The sequence below is a fragment of the Lepus europaeus genome, chromosome 15 (assembly GCF_033115175.1).
Source record: "Lepus europaeus isolate LE1 chromosome 15, mLepTim1.pri, whole genome shotgun sequence".
In the NCBI taxonomy this organism is placed as follows: domain Eukaryota; kingdom Metazoa; phylum Chordata; class Mammalia; order Lagomorpha; family Leporidae; genus Lepus; species Lepus europaeus.
Genome location: NC_084841.1, coordinates 27630675 through 27652027, shown reverse-complemented (window position 1 = coordinate 27652027; position 21353 = coordinate 27630675). Strand labels below are relative to the sequence as shown.

Genomic DNA, 21353 nt, shown 5'->3' with positions numbered 1-21353 from the left:
GACGTGATCTAAATTCATGTGTAATTGATTCTGTATGAAATCATGACCAGCCTGATCTTGGCATCACAGACACAAGTAGCCAATTCTAACCTTACTGTAGAAAGATCATTTGCTAATACGCTTCCCACACGTGGTCAGGCAATGATGATGACTACATGGCTGCCTCTTCTACTTACCCTTGTGCTGGGGCTCTCCGGACATGGCATAAGCTCTGGCTAGTAAAGCGCTGGCCTCTGCAGTCTGGGGGCTGACTTCAGTGAACGAAGAAACACAGATAGAATGGGCCTGGAAGACAGAAAATCATGGCAAACTAAGTACCCAGAACTAAGTACCCAAATGACTGCAAATTTTCTAGAAGTTCTCCTAGAATTTCTGGTTGATACAAAGCCAATAGATAGCCAGTCGTGGAGTTAGAGGAGAGATGAGTTGGAGTCCCAACTCTTGCACTTCCTGCTATGAGTCTTGAACAAGGAATTTCATCTTCATGCATTAAAGGACTATGTGCTTTCCAACGACTAGGGTTTGGTAAAATTAAATGAGATGATGTTTGCAACCCACTAAGCACAGTACCCATCACATGCGAAGTTGTCAGTAAATGTTAGCTAAAATAATGTATTTAATAAATAAAATAAATTGTTATATAAGTTTTCACAGCAAAAATAAAATTACATGAAAGTATCAAAGGCAGTCTAATAAAGCATGGATCTAGAGTCACCCTGTGAGTTCCCAGCCCAGCCAGCCACTTACTGTGATGTAATTCAGATCACCTGCCCTCCTCAAATGTAAAACAAGGATGGCAAACATAGTATTTTTCATAAACAGTTGTTGTAAGTAGTAAATGAATTACTATATGTAAAGTGCTTATAACACCATCTGGCATATAATAAGCAGAAAAGAAGTATCATTTTTATTATTGTTGTTGTTATTATTATGACTATTTGTGCTAAAATGGAAGGAATAACATTCAGGAAAGAGAAAGAAGGAAAAATCTAGTATATACATCCACCAAGAAGGAAACTACCACCTGTGCTAATATGTCATTGGCCAGATGCTGTGAACCTTTTTAATAAAGTAAAGGGATCACTGGACTTGGAGCTTACACATCAGGCAGAGTCCTTATGAGTATAGGCTCTCTGGTCAAATTTTCAGAGTTCAAATTCCTCCTTTAACACTTGATAGCTACACAACTTCAACTGAATTAGCTACCATTCTTTGTGTTTCACTTTTATCATCCTTAAAATGAAATAAAATAATGGTGCCTACGTCATAAGACTATTATATGGATAAATGAAGTAATAATATGCTCAAGTACATGTATTAAACACATTCTTTAAATATGAACTCTCATGGCCCGCACTGTAGGCTACACCTCCACCTGCAGTGCCAGCATCCCATATGGACACTGCTTCAAGTCCCGGCTGCTCTTCTTCTGATCCAGCTCTCTGCTATAGCCTAGAAAAGCAGTAGAAGATGGCCCAAGTGCTTGGGCCCCTGCATCCACATGGGAGACCTGGAAGAAGCTCCTGGCTCCTGGCTTTGGATCTGCCCAGCTGTTGTGGTCATTTTGGGAGTGAACCAGCAGATGGAAGACCTTTCTCTCTGTTTCTCCTTCTCTCCGTCTGTAACTCTACCTCTCAAATAAATAAATAAAATCTTTAAAAAAATGAACTCTCACTTCTCACAGTGGTGAGAATCACTGACATTTACTCTTTTATCCATTCTGATCTGACCACTGCCCTAAGAAAGTCTTGAACACAAAAACTGCACTGGCTCTCACTGTAAGCAGTGGGCTCCCTGACTTCAGGGCCACATTCCCAAATGCTTCCCAGTTGCATGATGTTCACAACCCTGGACTGTCCACTTGATTGCAGTGCCTTTTCTTCAGCATCTGACTGCTTTATGTATTGCACCTTTTCTATGGTACAGAAAATCCAGCATTTTTCTCTGTGTATCCTGGAGGTTAGGCACAGCAGCATTCTCATTTGGAAGACAAAAATGGTGAATTTAACTAGCAGTTTCAAGTACATGAGAAAGTGCCCTAAACTGTTCTCATATGATAGACTCAACATTCTTTCTGTGTTTTGGTTCAGTTTCCCTTGGGCATTTGTTAAGTTAGTTACCTCCAAGTGAAACATCATTGTATTAGTTTAACCTTAACCTTGGAAATACAACCAGCTAGATGAGCTTAATGGATAAATGACAGCATTATACCAAAACACCATGATCTTTCATTTAAAAGATCCTTTGTGTTTGCTGAAGACTTCAGTTGCTTTTTGTCTTGGAGCAGACTCATCCCCAACTTCCTCTTCCCAGCACCTATAGATGAGAGAGCAGCCTGGAAGAGGAAGCACCATCTGTAGGTCAGGTCACACAGCAACTACACCTGCCCACCTGAGTCATTTGCTCTGCCTAGGTCACTGCTGGTTCATGAAAGGCTCTTGTCTGAATCTGGAGGGAAGTCAAGGTTAAAATGGAATCCATCGCCCCCTGTGTTCTTTGAGAGGCCCAAGCTTCCTTGACCCTAGAGGGAAACAAGGCCACCCAACCTGGACTCTGGCCCACCCACCAACCTGCTTCAGGTACTGGATGGCCTTGTCATGGTTCCTCCTCAGCTGTTCAATCTGAGCTACTTCCTCATACAGGCTGATCAGGTCTGGTGTGCCATCACCCTTGGCAGCAATCACGTTGCCAACTGCTTTCTCAAAGTATGCCAAAGCTAGGTTCAACCTGTGGATGGCCAAGGAGGCTCTACAGAAAAACAAATGAAGGTGAAAAGTCAGAGAGAGGTCACTAACTTTGCAGACACATATGGAATTGATTCCAAGAACTAAAGAATTTGACCCTCCTAGGCAAATCATTTGTGTGGTTGGCTCAAAATTCAGCCTTGCTGTAAAAAAACTCTTATTTTGCATCTTGCCCAGCAGATTCAACTGACTACCATTCATTAAACCCATTAATATGCCATGCTGTCTTCTAATTTTCCAGAAAAGCAAATGGAAAAAATGACTTCTAGCAATTCACAAAATGAGATAATTTACCAATAAACACAGACTTCCTAAAATAAAATAAAAGTTTATTACCTCTGGTTCCAGCTCTTTCAGGCCAAATAAAGTTTTTGCTTTGTTTGGTTTTGTTTAGTTTGGTTTATTCCTCCTCAGTTAAAAATGAGAGAGGACAGAGAAAACAATGTAAATAACTCCCAAAGGAGTGGTTAAATAAACTATGCACATCATACAATAAATTCTTCACATAATCATGTTTTCCTGTTAGGTTAACAATTTAGGGAGATGTTGAAAATATGTTCAGTTAAAAAAGCAAGATATAAAATTATACTCATAAAATGTGATCCATCTATACGTATATGAGCATATATGACACACACATATGGGTACTTCAAAAAGTTTATGGACAAATCAAGTTAAAAGATAAGTTTATTTTGGTGCAAAAAGTTGAAATGCAATAATATTTCATAATATACATTTCCATCAATTTTTGAAGACTTCCTTGTCTATACAATTTCAAAATATTTTGTATCAAAATAAATTTATCTTTTATTCCATTTTCCATGAACTTTTTAAGTACTCTTATATACACGTATCTCCAAAATGTTCATAGCAGTTATGTTTGGGAGGTGGTATTACAATTAACTTTTTATTTATTTATTTAATTTTATTTCTTACTTTTTTTTTTTTTTTTTTTTGACAGGCAGAGTGGACAGTGAGAGAGAGAGACAGAGAGAAAGGTCTTCCTTTTGCCATTGGTTCATCCTCCAATGGCCGCCGCAGCCCGTGTGCTGCAGCTGGCGCACCATGGTGATCCGGCAGGAGCCAGGTGCCTCTCCTGGTCTCCCATGCGGGTGCAGGGCCCAAGCACTTGGGCCATCCTCCACTGCACTCCCGGGCCACAGCAGAGAGCTGGCCTGGAAGAGGGGCAACCGGGACAGAATCCGGCGCCCTGACCGGGACTAGAACCTGGTCCGCCAGCGCCGCACGGCAGAGGATTAACCTATTGAGCCGCGGCGCTGGCCTACAATTAACTTTTATTCTCTTTTTCACATCATTCTTTTCAGATTTCCCACAATGAAATTGAGACTATAATTCTTTTATTATTATTATTTATTTGACAGATAGAGTTAGACAGTGAGAGAGAAAGAGAGAAAGGCCTTCCTTCCGTTGGTTCACCCCCCAAATGGCCACTACAGCCGGCACTACACCAATCCGAAGCCAGGAGCCAGGCGCTTCCTCCTGGTCTCCCATGTGGGTGCAGGGACCCAAGCACCTGGGCCATCCTCCACTGCCCTCCTGGGCCACAGCAGAGAGCTGGACTGGAAGAGGAGCAACTGGGACTAGAACCCGGTGCCCATATGGGGTGCCAGCGCCACAGGCGGAGGATTAACCAAGTGAGCCACGGCACCGGCCCTGGGAATATAATTCTTTAAAATGATAAAACAACATCTCACTTAGGTTTATCTTTCCAGGAACAGCAGTTACAGTGAGAATACAGGTAGCTGAAAGCTGGTTCTGACAGTTATTAGTTTTATCAAATCCATATAGTTTCTTCCGAATAAAGCATGAATAAGTATATCTAAATTACCAGGTACTATATGAACTAAATATAAAAATAATTTTTTGTTTTATCAGATCACCACAAGAGCTCTTGACCACAAGAGCAGAAGTTATGCTAATGGCTCTAATCAAGAGCCTGTAGGGCAATACCAGCAAGTTGTCTGGCCTCAACAATATTGCCTTAGTTTCCCTACCCTTAAAATGAAACAGGTATTTGCCCTTACAAGATATCTGATCAATAGTAAACACAACTCAGTGTAGTCCAGAGGGTGAGTAATGATTTCAGATGCCCCAGTTACAATCCTGGCTTTTCCATCAGATTTGAGTTAACCTTTCTGTTAACTCAAAAGTTAAAAATCTGAAAGTCATAAAAAGATCTATCCTCATGAACTTTCTAAGAATTGAGTGAAATAAATTATGTAAAGCACATCATACAGTGTCTAGCATAGTTAGTAAGCATTCTAACACTTAAAACAGTTCATGCACAAAATACTCAATAATTACCATGAAATGAATAAGCCAAATGAGTACCAGAACATAGCATAAAAAATGAACAAGACCATCTTTCACATAAGGCAGAAAAACTTCAGCCACTGCCTTTGTGACGGCAGTACGCATTCAGCAGACACTAATTTATGGCCCTATAGATGAGAAACAATTGTTTGACTTAGTTCTGGACATTCCAACATCTCCCCACCATTTCCCATTTGACTTCTAGATTCATGGTTGTTTAGAGGAGGCAGACGTGCTACATGTATTTCATTTATTTACTGTTCAGTTATCTGCCCTATTGTGCCAAGTGCTTACAGCTTTGGAAACAGATTACATTCAATGATGTGAAGATATCTGAAAAATCTAGGGAACAGTAAACTCTTTATTATTTTTTTTCTGGTAATCTGATGGGCCCGCTCTCATTTCTAAATATTCTGATTCTCAGAGGATCCCTAAATCAACTGCAAAACAGTTAAGTCTTATGCTGGCTTGAACACATTCCATGAATTTTGTTTCCATATGGAACAGAATTTACTTAAAAATGCATGTGCTATACATAATTTTCATGGCTTCTAATTAATGATCTTCATTAAATGTTCCCTCCTCATTTGTTAAGATGTTACACTTAGCAACAGAAATAAATGAGAATTCAGAAAAAAATTAATCCTAGAATAAGTGGAAAAGGCAGGATGATGAAGAGCTAAGAGTTCATGAGTTCAGATCATGGTTCTAACGCTTGTGAGCTAGGTAACCTTGGAAAATTTGTTTAACCTCAGCCTCAGTCTCCTTGTCCTTTCTCTAATGACTTCAGAATCATGCCAATTATCTTTATGGTGGTTGTGAGGATTAAATGCACACTAAGTTGAGAACACAACATACACACTTGGTAAATATGAGCCTCTTTTATTAACACTTGAGTTTCTGGGTTTTGGACCCTGAATTTTTTTTTTTTTCCTTTTATATACAGCACCAACATCATGTATCTCCAGGCCTCATTCATAAAAGCCTCTCTAAGTCCAGATCTTACCTGCCCAAAGCAATTGTTAGGTCTTTCTCTGAGACTTGTAATCCACAAACACTTCCCTTACATAATTCTTTCAGCTCCTTCATGTTTCTCTCTGCCTTCTGCAGGTTGAAATAGGCCTCTCTGCCAGTGAAAAAGTCAAGAAAACAGCAATACACACACAAGCCAACTGCCAATGAGCAGGGGCAGGAGTTGATAAGCAAACAAAATGGCCCTTGGGAAAACCAGGCAATATTTGAAAAATGGGTACTTAACTATATTCTATGTTCTCTCTATATGTATGTTGTCAAGAGGGAAGACTTCTTTAGAAAAGGAATAGGGCCTTGGTTTTCTGTGGCAGCTGCCTGAGGTTTGGGCTGGAGGGGGTGGTGAGGGTTTCCAGGAATGAACGGAAACTGTAAATTACACTAGACTTCCTTTAGAGGCATCTACTGTGTGACAAGTTACGCATTTTTCCAGAGTTCGTTCGTTGGAATGGTAAAAGAGAGGAACTAATTATGCTGAAAGGGACTTTCTGTGTCATTTAAGAAGTCCAAGCAAAGCAATATTTTGGCTAGTAGCAAACAGCTAGAAAGAAAATCCCCTTAATTCCCAAATATTCTTTTATTTCCCACATTTTTAACTAATTTTCCCATTAAGGGTATAACAGAAGAAGGCCACAAATCAGATTGTCCAAGTTGAACAATAGGACCAAAAATATAGATGGGGGGATGCATAAAGAGGAGAGCAGGGGGAGGGGGGGATGCATAGAGGGGAGAGCCTGGGGGAGGATGCATAGAGAGGAGAGCCTGGTGTGTGTGGGGGGGTACATAGAGAGGAGAGCCTGGGGGATACCTGGGCTCATGATTATCTGTGAACAAGAAATGCCCTTCACACCTTTCAAGGTGGGACCACATCAAAAGGCTGCCAAAAATCACAGCTTTTTAAAGAGAGGCACCTATAACAGTCCACCCTGGGGATGCGGAGAACTACCCCTTTTGCCCATTTTAATTGGCCTCCGTCATCATGGGCTGTGTTCTCAACAGTATTTCAAAAAACGAAAATGATCGAGAATTCACTGTGGTTTATGGTATACATTATAACCACCCGAGGGGCTTTTAAACATTTTAACAGATGTACCCCCACACTCACTGAGACACAATTTCTGGGGTGAGACCCAGATATTTAATTCTTCCAACTTCCCAGGGGACTACAATACGCAGTCCAGCTTGCCAGGCTATAAGTTACCACCCATTCTCTCCATTTCTACACCACCACCACCCCCGCACACATATTCTTATTTTCTTGGGTGCTCAGTAAAGAGGAAGACAGACTCAGAAAACCTTCAACTGGGTGAAGGATGCTTCACTCGTGAGATCCTTCCCATGGCTCACTTCAGAGCTTACACGAACAAATGCAGGACCAAAATTCATACCTTTACAGATGGAGACAAGAGGGCTGCAATGCCTTGCTTGCACTACTCACCTTTCTGTGGTGAAAGAACCCACCTGGCGTGGGTGGCCTGTGGCCTCTCACCAGACCCAGCTGGGAAGATAAGGATATTGGTTCTGGAGGAGCCACGCCACCCCCACAGTGTAGTAGAGCATGACCAGGGCATCCAGGATTTCCTTTTTTTCCTTGTCTGAGGTCGTGTTTCCCTTCCAGGTCAACAGTGTGGTCTTGGCAGACTCCGCATGTTTCTTGGCCTGAGCTGGGAGGCCTGAAAGTCAGAGAATAGAAGGCAAGAAGACAGACATCAAAAAGGCACACTTCAGGCAAAGATGGCATAAAGTGGGCAGTGTAGTCATCATATGGTCTATACTATTGGTTCTGAAATCTGACCATGCATCAGTACTATGTAGAATACTTATAAAGAATACAGTTTTCTATCCACACACTGAGTTGGACTTTCTAAAGAAATGGGGCCCAGAAATCTCTTCTTTTAACTGATTGCACAAGTAGTTCTTGTCATCCCCCCTGTCATTAATCTGTGGACTTCACTTCTGAAATCACTACTAGAAACAGGAGGGGAAACTTAGCATCCAACTCCCAATTCTGCCACTAGTGCCATGTGACCTTTTTAACCTTCAAAGATTCTCCATTCTCCAGATATCAAATGACAACAATAATTATAGGAGCTGCCCTGTACCAAAACACATGGAGATCCTGCAGGAACAAACTAATCTCTGCTAGACTGCTGTGCCTTGAGCTTTCTGGAAAAGGAATTCTATAAATATAAGAGTTTATGAATTCAATTACTTCCATCTGGGGGTTATTTTTTCAGTCCAAGATGAAGCTGGTGATAACTGGTCACACACAGAGACACACACACACATGCACACACGTGCATGCAATCCAGTTTCTAATAGTAGTGAGGTTCCTTATTAAAAAGACAAAGGGATTGCCCAAGCCCAGCCGGATAGAACTGGTGGGTTTTTCTCTTTGTTTTCTAACTACAGCCTGGTGTTTCTGGGCATTTATTTGAGCTGCTATTGGCCCGGTTAACAGAGATAGACTTGGGAACATTCAGTTTACAGGACTACTCTTACAACCTGGTCATGTCCTTCCTTTTCCCGATGAAAGGGGAAGCCCTGGGGAAGAAGAGAAAGGCCACAGAGAACCGACCACCCTCGTTCTCCTCCGTGCTACTGAAGCAAATATGGCTGGCATTCACTTCCAGGCCTGTCACTGCAGGACGCTAAGGGCTGGTAAACATATTCTCCCCTGCCTGGTAGGCCTGTGTGCTCCTAATCCTCACTTCACACCTGCAGCCCAGGTCCTACCTAACTTGCCCTGCAGGTGGCCCCTGGAGCCTTGTTCCAGCATGGTCACAAGTCAGTGGCAACAGAGCTGATTTGAAAAACTTGCCTGCAGCCCTCACATGTTCTAAATGTGCAGATCTCCACAATGGGCTACAAGAATGAAAGGGAACAAAGTCACCTCTGGGAGGGCTCTAAAAGTGGTCTCAAAGCCAAGAAGTGTCTGGAGAACACTCACACATATCTGTTCCTTAAGTCTCAAGAGAACAACAGACTTGTAGATAAAAAGAGGGCTGTATCCTAAGTTACCTAGTAATGGTGGCCCTCGGACTGTACTGTCCATCACAAGAACCCTGTGAAAATGCAGGTGTCTGGGCCTCACTTTCAGTAGTTACAGTTTACAAGTTCTGAAGTGAGAATCAAGAATTCAGAGTTAGAATAAGCAACAGGGTCTCGGTGGTAAGCAATCCACATTGATAACTATTCTGGGTGTTATGTATGCAAAGTTGCCTGAGGACCACAGAGCTGTTAGGAAAATCTTTCGAGAGGACATGGCACCCTTCTTGCTTTTGAACACTGCATAGGATTTTCACTGGTGTAGAAAAGGAGGAGTTTCTGCTCGGAGTAAACAGCCTGGGGTCATAAAGCCAGAAGAATAAGGTGTTTGCCTGTGTGTGTCTGTGTTTACACATGCACGTGGTCATGAAGTTGAGGGGCTGCAGGAGTGTGTGGGAAGCTGGTAAGAAGACCAACCTGACTGAAGGGGAAGTGTGAATTTAATTATTAGGTATGGATTGGAAATGTAGAATGAAGTCTTGGATGCTGCCTTAATCCTATCGTGATACTACAATGCAACACCAGACACGAGGTTATCTATTTCTTACAATTCTAGTGGCTGGGAAGTTGAAAATCACGGTGCCTGGATCTGGAAAGGGCCTTCTTGCTGCATCCTCACATGGGGAAGGTGTGGGAGAAAGAAGGGCTAATGCTGCAGCATGAGGACTCTTAAGAGTGCCTTAACCCTATTGACGAGGGAGAGCCCTCTTGGGCTAATCACATCTTAAAGGCCCCACCTCTTAAATACTACCACACTGGCAACACCTGAATTTTAGAGGGGACACATTCAAACAACAGCAGATGTCAAGGTGAGGATGCTGGATCTGACCTATCAGGCAACTGGGGGTCTTGCAGTTTTTAAAGAAGGCAGCATCAACTAACAGCTCACAGAAACCCCTGCCTGGGACATCAGACGCTGGCATTGCTACTTCCCAGAACAAGACCATGAAGTAGGAAACTGGGAGACTCTATTGACCAAATAGGTTGTTTTCCACAACCAGGTAGGCTCCTGGGAGTGTGTCAATAAGGAGTGCGGCAAATTCAGATGCTCCACTGGGCCAAAGAGGAAACTAGAGGAGCTCCCATCCCCACATCTGCGCAACACTCCTTCTGGGCTCATGAATGGAGAACAAAACAAGACACACACGAGAAAGCTGTTCTGCAGCAGCCCTGAGGCTTCGCAAGCCTGCCTCACTGCCCCAGTGACCCTGGAGGAATACTTTTCCTCTAAGCTCAGCAGCTGATACAGTTCCTTGTCTCCAGGCTACCATGACCCACATTGTGGTCCTGGTGAAAAAGCTCAGCTAGAGACCTGGAGCTAATGCAAACAAGGTCCCCCCTGGATTTCGGCAAGAAGACCTCTCGGTGTTTTGTGTGCTGCTCGGTTCTGTGAGGGTGAGCACAGAACCCCCTCCTACACCCCTTTCCTTGTCCTTGTCCTCGGTCTAAGTGACCCCAGGTTAGGTACACAACGCCCAGAAGCATACGTCACTTCTCGGCTCCTCCTTTTACTTTCAGTTCACCCGGCGAATTCACATAAGGGACTGATCATCCCAGAATTCGGAACCAAGTCATCTTCCCTCACTCGAGAGAGGTGACGCTCCGGAGACACCGTGTGGGCATACGGCCTTGACCTAACGAATCAAGGAAGTCCCCCACTAAGCATAGGACATACTTACGATCTGATACACCACTATCTGTCTAACGTAGGGAAACCTCCTGCAAAATGTCATCAACAGCTGAGGTGCTAGGAATTTGCTTTGTTATGGTAGCAGTGCCGTGTGTGTCTTTCCTTTGGCTAGAGTTGCCGTGCCGTGCCGCTCTTAAGTGCTCAGACATGGGAAAGATACCCCCCTCTCAGAAGTGCACACAGATTACCAAACATAGTGAATCTGTGAGTGATAAGAGCCTGTCACTCCAGGCGTCTGTCTCACAGACAACAGTTGATGACTTAGGGACAGAGAGCTCCCACAGTGAAAATGACTATGTAGCATACAAGGTAACAAACAAGGTAGCAAACAAGGTAGCAATGCCTAGTCAGCCACCCCCCCCCCCCCCAACATACCCGTGGGATGAACTTAGAGGACCTCTAGACAATTACTCATGCGAGGTCATCCCATCCACACCCAGTGAGGATCTCCACATTTGTGGCAGTCCTCGGGCACCCCAAGCTCTTAGGGCAGCCGCTAGACCCCATCCCACCTGCACATTTGCTGTTAATGTAGGAGCGGATGCAGAATTCAGGCCCTGGAGTCCAACACCCATAAATGACCTTACTATGCTAAAAAAGGCTTCTTAAGAGTCAGTTCCTGACTCTGCCTACTTTGAACAAGTGCTCACACAATGGGCAGCAAACCTTCAAACTCATTTTGACTGGGCTGTACTGCTCAAAGCATGTTTGTCGAGACCACAGTTTTTACAGTGGAAAGCCTCCTATCAGGAAGAGGCTGAAACTGTGGCGAGGACTAATGCTGCCTATGGAATAGCGTAACCTTTGATATGCTTACAAGCCGTGGCACCTACATATATCCTCATGAACAGGCCCGCATTGGAGTAGTTGCCTATTTTGATCAGGTCAGAGATTTGGCACTTAAAGCCTTAAAAAATATAAATCCTCCTAATTATAGTCAGCTCTTTAGAAATCTAGTTCAAGGCCCAGGCGAATGGTTCCCCGATTTCCTTGCCAGAGTCTTGGAGGCAGCAGAGAAAAGATTACTGCCTGGCCCTAATAAAGACAATTTGGTCAAATAATTAGCTTGGGAAGGTGCTACCAAAGAGGCAAAAGCAGCAATCGCCCAGTCTGTAATGAAGATATTTCTAAATGGATAGCAGCCACAAAGGAGGTAAACCCTGCCAATACACCCATACAGGCCCTAACTGCAGCCATTAATAAATTGAGCACACCCCGGCGCCGCGGCTCACTAGGCTAATCCTCCGCCTTGCGGCGCCGGCACACCGGGTTCTAGTCCCAGTTGGGGCACCGATCCTGTGCCGGTTGCCCCTCTTCCAGGCCAGCTCTCTGCTGTGGCCAGGGAGTGCAGTGGAGGATGGCCCAAGTCCTTGGGCCCTGCAAGACCAGGAGAAGCACCTGGCTCCTGCCATCGGATCAGCGCAGTGCGCCGGCCACAGCGCGCTACCGCAGCAGCCATTGGAGGGTGAACCAACGGCAAAAGGAAGACCTTTCTCTCTGTCTCTCTCTCACTGTCCACTCTGCCTGTCAAAAATAAAAAAATAAAATAAAAAAATAAATTGAGCACAAAGAAGTCTAATGACCCTCCAGTTTGTTGGGGATGCCAGGAAATAGGACACCTACGGCGAAACTGCCCAAATGCTGAAAGACGGGGCAAGCCCAAAGCGCTGTGTCCCAGATGTAAAAAAGGCTTTCATTGGGCAAAAGATTGCAAGACCAAGCCTTTAAACTCCCAGTGGGGTGGCCCTCAGCCCAGCAAGTAAGAGGGAGTCCCCCCACCATTAACTGGTCGATGCCCATCTTCAATCTGAGGCTGAAATTGACCCTATATTTAGATGACATTGCCTTTGTGGGTTTAATTGATACGGGAGCAGATGTTACTGTCTTAAAAGCTAGGGATGCAAGAAAAATGCAACATTGGAAGACAGCACCTGGACCTGACCTCCAAGGTGTTGGAGGATTAAAATTGGCTGATCAGGTCATCACGCCTGTAACTTGGCGAGATGACAATGGAGATACAGGAACCATCTTTCCACTAATTGCTGAGGTTTCCATGACCTTATGGGGGAGAGATATGCTCTCACAAATGCAAGTGGTACTTACTATGGATCACAAATCTCCACAAGCCAACAGCTTTAATGGAGAACCTACAAGTAAGATTCACCTTCAATTCTAGGGGCCACTGCTCACCTCATACAAAAGCCAAGCACAATCCCCATTGAATGGGAAAAAAATGGGAAACATCTGGGTAGAGCAGTGGCCAATAATACAACCCAAACTTAGCATCCTTAAAGAATTGGTACAGGAACAATTGGAAAAGGGACGCATAGAACCCTCCACTAGCCCTCATAACACACCCATTTTTGTGATACCAAAGAAACAGGGAAAATACAGGCTTCTACAGGATTTGAGAGCTATTAACGAAAATATAAAAAAGATGGGAACATTCCAGGCTGGCATTCCCCATCCAGGGGCCACTCCTATCGGATACCACATAGTTACCATTGATATCAAAGATTGCTTCTTTTCCATTCCCACTGAGCAGCAGGATAAGGCTTACTTTGCCTTTATGGTATGGGAGCCCAATTTCCAGCTCCCTGCAAAAAGATTCCAGTGGACAGTATTCCCACAAGGCATGACATTGATGCAGAATAGCACACTCTTCCAAACGTTAATGATAAATTTCCCGGGATAGGTTGACAATCACCTGCTGGTGGACAGGCTACTCCAGACACTACAAACCTTAAAAACAGACTATCCAAAACATGCTTTCCTTGCTAATCAACCTATACCCATGGCACCATGTGCATTTACGGATGCCAACAAGTCACTGTTTGGAATAGTGATCAAATCTTTAACAGAAAAAGATAAGATCCATGTAGAACCCCACGGGGGATCAGTACAGTTGAGAGAAATAAGAGCAATAGTCAAGGTTCTACTCCTTAGCCAAGATGGACCGGTAAATATATTTTCGGACAGCAAATACTCAGTATGGGTAGCAAAGATGATCCCTTTTGCAGTCTTTAACCCAACCAATAAGCCAATTGACCAGATATTCACAACACTTAAAGAGCTAACTGAGAACAGAAAATACCCATGGTATATATCACACGTAAGATCACATACTGGGTTACCTGGCTTTATTTTCCAAGGCAACAGAAAGGTTGATCGTCTTATCTCCTGCAACACGGCTTCCATTGGACACTTAGAACAAGCCCATATTTTACACCAAAAATTTCATATGTCAGCAAGCAACATAAAATTACTTTTCCCAGAGCTAACAATGAGCCAATGCAAACACCTAGTGCACTCTTGCAAGAATTGTGCAACCCTCGCCCCGTTAGGTCCACTGCAATAAGCAGTGAATCCGCGAGGCCTTACTCCTAATAAGCTATGGCAAGTGGACGTCACCCACATTAACTCCTTTGGTAAACTTAAGTTTGTCCATGTGGTGGTAGGTACTTACTCAAAGGCTGTTTTTGCAACAGCCCAATCCGGAGAAAAGGCTAGTAATGTGATAAAGGTGGTTAAATCAGCCATGCTGGTCCTTGGTGTCCCCTGGACCATAAAGACTGATAACGGGCCAGCGTATACTTCACAGGAATTTAATTCCTTCCTGAAATCTTGGAACATACAGTCTGCCACGGTTATCCCATACAACCCACAGGGACAGGCAATCATTGAAAGAACTCATAGGACAATTAAAGATCTCTTACAAAGACAAAAAACAATCATGTGCCCTCAGACCCACAGCTTGCTTTGACTGAGGTCCTTTTCACTATCAATTTTCTTACTTTTGATTCCCAAGGGATAAGCCCAGCTTATAAACACTGGGGATCCTTTCCATCCCAGACCCCAGCCCCTATGGTTAGGTGGAAAGACCCCCCTGACAGGAGAATGGAAAGGACCACACCCTCTGCTAACCAAAGGTCCAGAGAATGTGGAACAGCCCATTTGGGTACCAGCCAGAAACATCAAGCCTGCAACTGACAGCCAACCAGAACCAGCTGAACAAGACTGAGAACCCGCCTTGTTAGCAGACGCACCTGCCCTATTATCCTACCCTGAGAAACTGCCCATAGCCATATCTGTTACTGTTTTATACCCCACTAGCTCTGGTCAGCCACTCAAATGGCCCATTGCCTGTGTGCGGTCATGCCATTCCTGATAACCATTATTCCTCATTCCTACCCCTATCTGAGCAAGCAATCCTGTGGTCTCTCGATTTGAGCGCTGGTTAGTCAATGACGGGTAAGATCCCCTGGGGGACAACCTAAGACAGTCACAGCTGCATACGGAGACCACATGGAAATGGGGTCAACAATGGTATGGCCAAGAATCATGCCTCCCATTGCTCAAAAATAAATGAAAAGGGGGAAATGTGGTGGAATGAGAAGGCCATGCCAAGGTGGCTGCTGGCAAGTGAGCATCAGTTACTCAGGAATGGCTTTGAATCCCACCTGGCAACGGAGCCTGCCTGGCAACGGAGCCTGCCTGGCAACAGGCTGTGATTGGATGGCTTTGAATCACACCTGGCAATGGACCCTGCCAGGAAACAGGCTGTGATTTGTTGGGGCATAGACCACCCCTTGACTGGATTGGCTGGTCTTGGCTATATAAGATGTTGTACCAACTGAAATAAATGAGTCTACGGGCTGCCTGCCTCAAGCCGGCTTTCACCAGACTCCTGGTGTCTGTGTGGTGACTCCGCACCTCTTGCCCCCACCACACTCCTCCTCTCAGAAACAAATCCACTGCAACATTGTTGAGAAATCAACTGCAACACAGGATCTTGGCTTAAAATACTTTATTATACTTTAAAGTAAACCCCAAAGGGGAAAAGTCACTCCTTCGACCTTCATAGAAACCCCTCTGGTCTCCAAAGTGGAGCACATGTACCCCCCATGGAAATGTAAGATTCCATAAGGGTGTATGGGGAAAAACAAAAACTTCTCTGCTTTTTAAAATATCTTATTCTTTTTTTTGTATTTATAAATATCTCTAAAATTACATAACAATATCATTATATACAACTTATAATAAATACAAATCTATACTTTTTATGGCAAGGGAGCTTATTCTCAAGAGTTGGGAGATGACTGCGATGGACAAATGTTTTCCAACATTTTCAAGTATGAAAGTGCTCCTTTATGTCTTAAAAAATAATCACGTGGCTTTGTCTACTTTGTGACGGCTGTTTTTCAGCACATTCTACTTTAGAAATTTCATGACAAAAGCACCATATATTTAATACCAGTAACATTTTGAAATGAATGTGCTTTTATTAATTGCAAGAGCACCTCTTTTTATGTAAAAAAAAAAAACACACTGTATATATGTTTAATACTTTCATTATTGTGTCTCTCATAAAGGAGACTCATAGAGTTGTGATTTCCTTCCCTAACTCAAAGTTTCCCATCTTCAGTGCCAACGTCTGCTTCTACACCAACTCATTTTTATCTACCTGCCCTCTCAAGCCAAGGACACCATGCTTCTGGCACGGACAGTACAGCAACAGGGTGGCAGCAAGGTCTGCTGCTGGGGACTCGGAGTCAGAAATTAAAGGAAATAGCGATGGACTGGCAAAATGGGTCCAAAGACTATTTACCCAACATACCAATCATTTTGCTTGTTTGGCTTGAGATTCTATGATTGGTGTGTTTACACCAACTCAGGCCAGAGAGAATCCAAGAGCTACCAAGTCTTTGGAGGTTGCTGCTGTCACCTTAGATCATCATCTAGCTTTAAGAAGTTAGTGGAGCACACTGACTAAAAAGAGCAGGTCCAGAGTCGGACCCAGGTACAAATCCTGGTTTAACCACTTGACAAATCCAAGCGGTCTTGACAAGTTACTTAATTCATGCCTCAGTTTATATACCTATGAACTGGTAATGAAAATACCTTCTTCTGTCTTATATAACTGTTGCAAGAATTAATTCAATTCATGAAAGAAAGATTAAATAGTGCCTGAGAGAAATAAGTTTGGAGAAATATATTGATCAACATCTTTATTATGTGGGTCCATTTCTCTTATTGACATTTTTCCTAATGTTCCTTACAGAATCTGTTTTTGTTTTGTTTTGTTTTGTTTTGTTTTTTAAAAAGGACTGCATTTTCAAATGTAAACCAAAATCAGGCAGGTATGGGGCTTTGGGCAAGTCAAATTACCGGGTTTCTTTTTTTTGTTTTGTTTTGTTTTTTTAATCATCTTCTGCTGTTCCTGTGCCAGCTCTCTTTACCAACTACACAGAAAAAGTAGGGGCCATGATATATGCCTCTGTTTCCGGACTTTGAAGAAATCTTGGAACAGAGCCCTGCATAACTGAAAGGTTCCCAGTAATAGCAGGTCCGCTGATCAATCTATTGTTTCTTTAGCAATAAGCAAAATATCAGGAAACTGCCTTCTTCATTGCTGTATTCTTCCTGAACACTTGGCAAACAGTTCACCACTACGATCAAAACTGCCCTGGTGTTCCCCATGGGCCTGTTCTCAGCTGCTGTATCAGTAGGTCCTTGGAATTCTCACTAGAGCAGCTGGCAACAGAATTCCACTCTGGAGCCCGTTCCTCTACTTCCCCAGCATGCTTTTACACACTGTGCTCTCCAAAGGCTTCATGTTCTTTCATGAATCCTACTCCACTAATTACTCTGTTTCTTAAAACTTTTGAACTCTCTGTCCTAATTGGCTCCTTCCTCTCTGCATAAAATATTGTTTCACCCCCTTGCCTTATAAAATTATCTTCACTTGACTTTTCTGCCTTCCTAGTTACCCTCCTATCTTCCCTCAATTAAGTTAGAATGTAGTATGGAGAGTAGGCATGTATCCCTTTGTGGGCATATATTAGTTCCCTACTGATGAATGCTTGGTTGTTTCCAATCTTTTACTATCATACATAATTTTAAAGAATAATCTTATTTATATGTTATAAGGAGAGATTCCCAGAAGAATCCCTTCCTTCTCACCCATTCTCTCTTGTGATTAGCCTACTTTTAGACCTACATGAATGAGACAGTGTCTGTTCTAGCTATCATTGCTGGATGAACCTTGCCAAAAAAGTGCACTTTGATATAGTCATCATCCTGTTGGAAAATCTCCAGTAGTCCTCCTCATCTACCAAATATATCCCAAAGTCCGTAACCTCTGCCCAATATACCCTTCTTTCCAGGTATGTCTTCCTAGTCCTATCCTTAGCCAGACAGGGATGCTTGTTGCTTTCTAAGTAGACCATGCCTTTCCCATCCTCGGGTCTTTGCCTAAGCCTTTCTCTAGATTAGAAATACCTTCTACCTACTGAAACCCTACTTATTTCTTACTGTCTTCCTCAAGTGCCATCTCCCTGCTAAGTCTATCACTTAACAATTTAGGATTATTTCATCCAACCTTCCCAAAGCCCTGTATGCAAATCAATTACATGGCATTTACCTTCAGTGCCTTCTATCATAGGTAGTCTCTAGGTAGCTCACTCTAGGTTGCAAGTTCTTGGAGGGCTTCTATATATTATATTTTTCAAAGTGCTCTGCACATATTTTTTATATATAAGGCTCTCACTATTCACTGAAAGACTGTTTATTGAGAGAAATCAGCCTTTTGACTTGACCCCCCATATCCCAGCGCTAGCAAGCTCAAAGGGAAATGAGGAAGGCAGATCTGATAGCTATAACACGCATGCACACACACGCACACACACACGTGCAGCCAGGCATGAACACACACAGACACTTGTATCCTGCCTGCACAGAAGACCAATTCATCTATTCTGTCCATTGTAAAGCAGTTACAGAATTAATGATAATGAAACTAAGTGTAACTTAGCATATACTTCACCCCCCTTGAAGGATATTTCCAGGACTTTACTTATTTTATTCTATGAATCAGGCAGAAAAAAAAAAGAAAAAGAAAAAAAAAAAAAGCTTCAGTGAAGAACCTGAGTCAGGGCTGCAACTGAAATAAGAGGCACTGGACTATTCTCAAGGAAAGGTCACAATCATCATCTATTCTAGAAAAACTCTAGGGTGGGTGTCAGGAAGTCTGGGCTCATGTCTAGGAATGATATACCACCTGGTCACTTCATCTAACCAGGAAGCTATTTTCCCAAATGGGAAAACAAACAAAAATCCTCTTTTCACAGGAAAACTTTCTCCCCCTCCAATCTATTACCCCAACATAGTTCATTCTTAGAGCAGGAGCAATCGTAAACTAGGGAAGAAAGAATGCTTTTACCATCTTTTGTGATACGGCTTGTCTACCTATCTTGACTCCACATAGAATCTAGTTGGAAAAGTAAAACTCAAAGTTAGTTTGCTGCTGATTGTAGAATGGGTTATTTCAGAAGATGTGGGCCAACATTCTCCCCTAGACCCACCATAGTAATCTACTATACAAGCCAGGGAAGGCAGCATTTGGCCATACCCCAAGTTCAGACAAATCTCCCTCTCGAATGCCATCTTCTCCAATCCAAGCCGTCATCACTTCAAGTCTGAATTCTAGCAAAAGTCTCTTAGTGAATCGCTTTGAATCTGGGCTCTTCCAGGGCCCAAGGAGTGTTCTTGCCTGTGCCAAAGCAAGTATCAGTTACCTACCAATTGCCAAACTCATGGCTGTGTCTGTAGCTTTCTCCTTATTTGACCCTGTCTCTACCATCTGAAACTATTGAAACTACACTGCTTTTCTTTTTGAAACTCTCTCTTCAACTTTAGCCTCGATGACACAGCACTTCTTGTTTTTTCCATTTCTTTGGTTAGCTCCTCTTCCACTACCCATTCCTAACACTCTTCTTCTGTCCTCAGCCCCCTGCCCCTCTGTTACTATACATGTTTTCTGACCAAGCTCGTCTACTCCAATGGCCTCCACCTGCTCATCTATGTGCGAAGCCCCCCAGTCTGACTCTTTCTTGAGCTCTATACCCACCTGTCAGTTGCCTGCTGGACCTATCAACATAAATGGGATCCAACCTGTCTGAAAGCAAACTCAAGAATTTCTCCTCCCTTCCTCTATCAACTCAGTCTTCCTCTTTAATTCTATATTTCAGCTAACTGTCCACATCATGGCCACTTCAACTCAGTACACTCCATACTGAACTGGCCATGCTATGTCACCAACTCTACATTTAAAGTTATCTTTTCTGCATTCCCACGGTCATGGCCATGCCTTCACTGGCTCTCATCGGGGCAGGATAATGGCCTAACTGATCTTCTTCACTTCTACTTTCTTTACCACCCAACCCATTCTCCAGAATTTCTCTTTTCACAACACAAACTGGATTATGTTACTATTCCATTTAAAACCTTGTAATAACTCTCTACACTCCCTGATATCTAGATCCAAATCACCTTTTAAATCTCATTTCCAGGCATGACCTGCCTGTCCTGAAGTAGCTTCTTTTCTACTCTGGTCCCTTGGGACTGGAAAGAACTTACAAAGTCCTGTGTAAAGAGTTCCATAATGGGAGCCAGTGTTGTGGTATGGTGGATAAAGCCACTGTTTGTGATGGTTCAAGTCCTGGCTGCTCCACTTTTGATTCATTTCCCTGCTAATGTGCCTGGAAAAGCTGTGAAAGATGGCCTATGTGCTTGGGCCCCTGCAACCATGTGGGAGACTCAGAAGCTTCTGGCTCTTGGCTTTGACCTGGTCCAGTTCCAGCCATTGCAGCCATTTGGGGAGTGAACCAGTGGATGGAAAATCTTTCTCTCTCTCTCTCTCTTTCTCTGTCTCTCCCCCTCTCTCTGTAACTCCATCTTTCAAGTAAATAAAAATAAATCTTTTTTAAAAAAAGAGTTCCAAGGCCGGCGCTGCGGCTCACTAGGCTAATCCTCCGCGTTGCAGCGCCGGCACACCGGGTTCTAGTCCCGGTCGGGGACCAATCCTGTCCCGGTTGCTCCTCTTCCAGGCCAGCTCTCTGCTGTAGCCAGGGAGTGCAGTGGAGGATGGCCCAAGTCCTTGGGCCCTGCACCCCATGGGAGACCAGGAGAAGCACCTGGCTCCTGCCATTGGATCAGCGTGGTGCGCCAGCCGCAGCGTGCCTACCGCAGTGGCCATTGGAGGGTGAACCAACGGCAAAAGGAAGACCTTTCTCTCTGTCTCTCACTGTCCACTCTGCCTGAGAAAAAAAAAAAAAAAAAAAAGAGTTCCCTATTGAATGCCTTCCCCTCTCCTCCCATTCCCCAGAGGGACACACAGGGAGAACAAATATGGCACTCTGCGCTACTCCCCTCAAGTCCTTTACTCAGCCTTCAAAGACAGAACAATTATCACCTCCTCTCTTGACAGACTTCCCTGAGCTTTCTAAATGGCAAAATCACTGATCTGCTGCATTTGTGTTCCCTGGAACTTTGCTACTACTGCTATCATGGGATCCTAGTGTCAGACCCCTGTATGCTCCTGTGGCAAAGGGGCCACTAATAATCTGTAGCCCCAGAACCTAGTACAGTTGCCACTAGGCTTGTAACAGGTGCTCTCTGAGCTGAAGTAGCACATCCTTAAATTTGACTCATTAAGGCAGCAGATTTTG

General features: G+C 43.6%; 1 protein-coding gene across 2 annotated transcripts in view; it reads right to left on the bottom strand.

Moving 5' to 3' along the window:
- Positions 1–21353, bottom strand: part of TTC23L (tetratricopeptide repeat domain 23 like) — a 58415-nt gene that overhangs the window by 26160 nt on the left and 10902 nt on the right. The window contains exons 5-8 of one of the 2 annotated variants that reach the window (XM_062212476.1): positions 7624–7780; positions 6085–6210; positions 2571–2748; positions 177–285 (exon numbers count right to left, since the gene is read on the bottom strand). In XM_062212476.1, the coding sequence (XP_062068460.1) occupies positions 177–285; positions 2571–2748; positions 6085–6210; positions 7624–7780 (570 nt within the window). Of the gene's footprint in view, positions 1–176; positions 286–2570; positions 3301–6084; positions 6211–7623; positions 7781–21353 lie in introns of those variants that run through there. The other variant, XM_062212475.1, reaches the window with a different exon arrangement.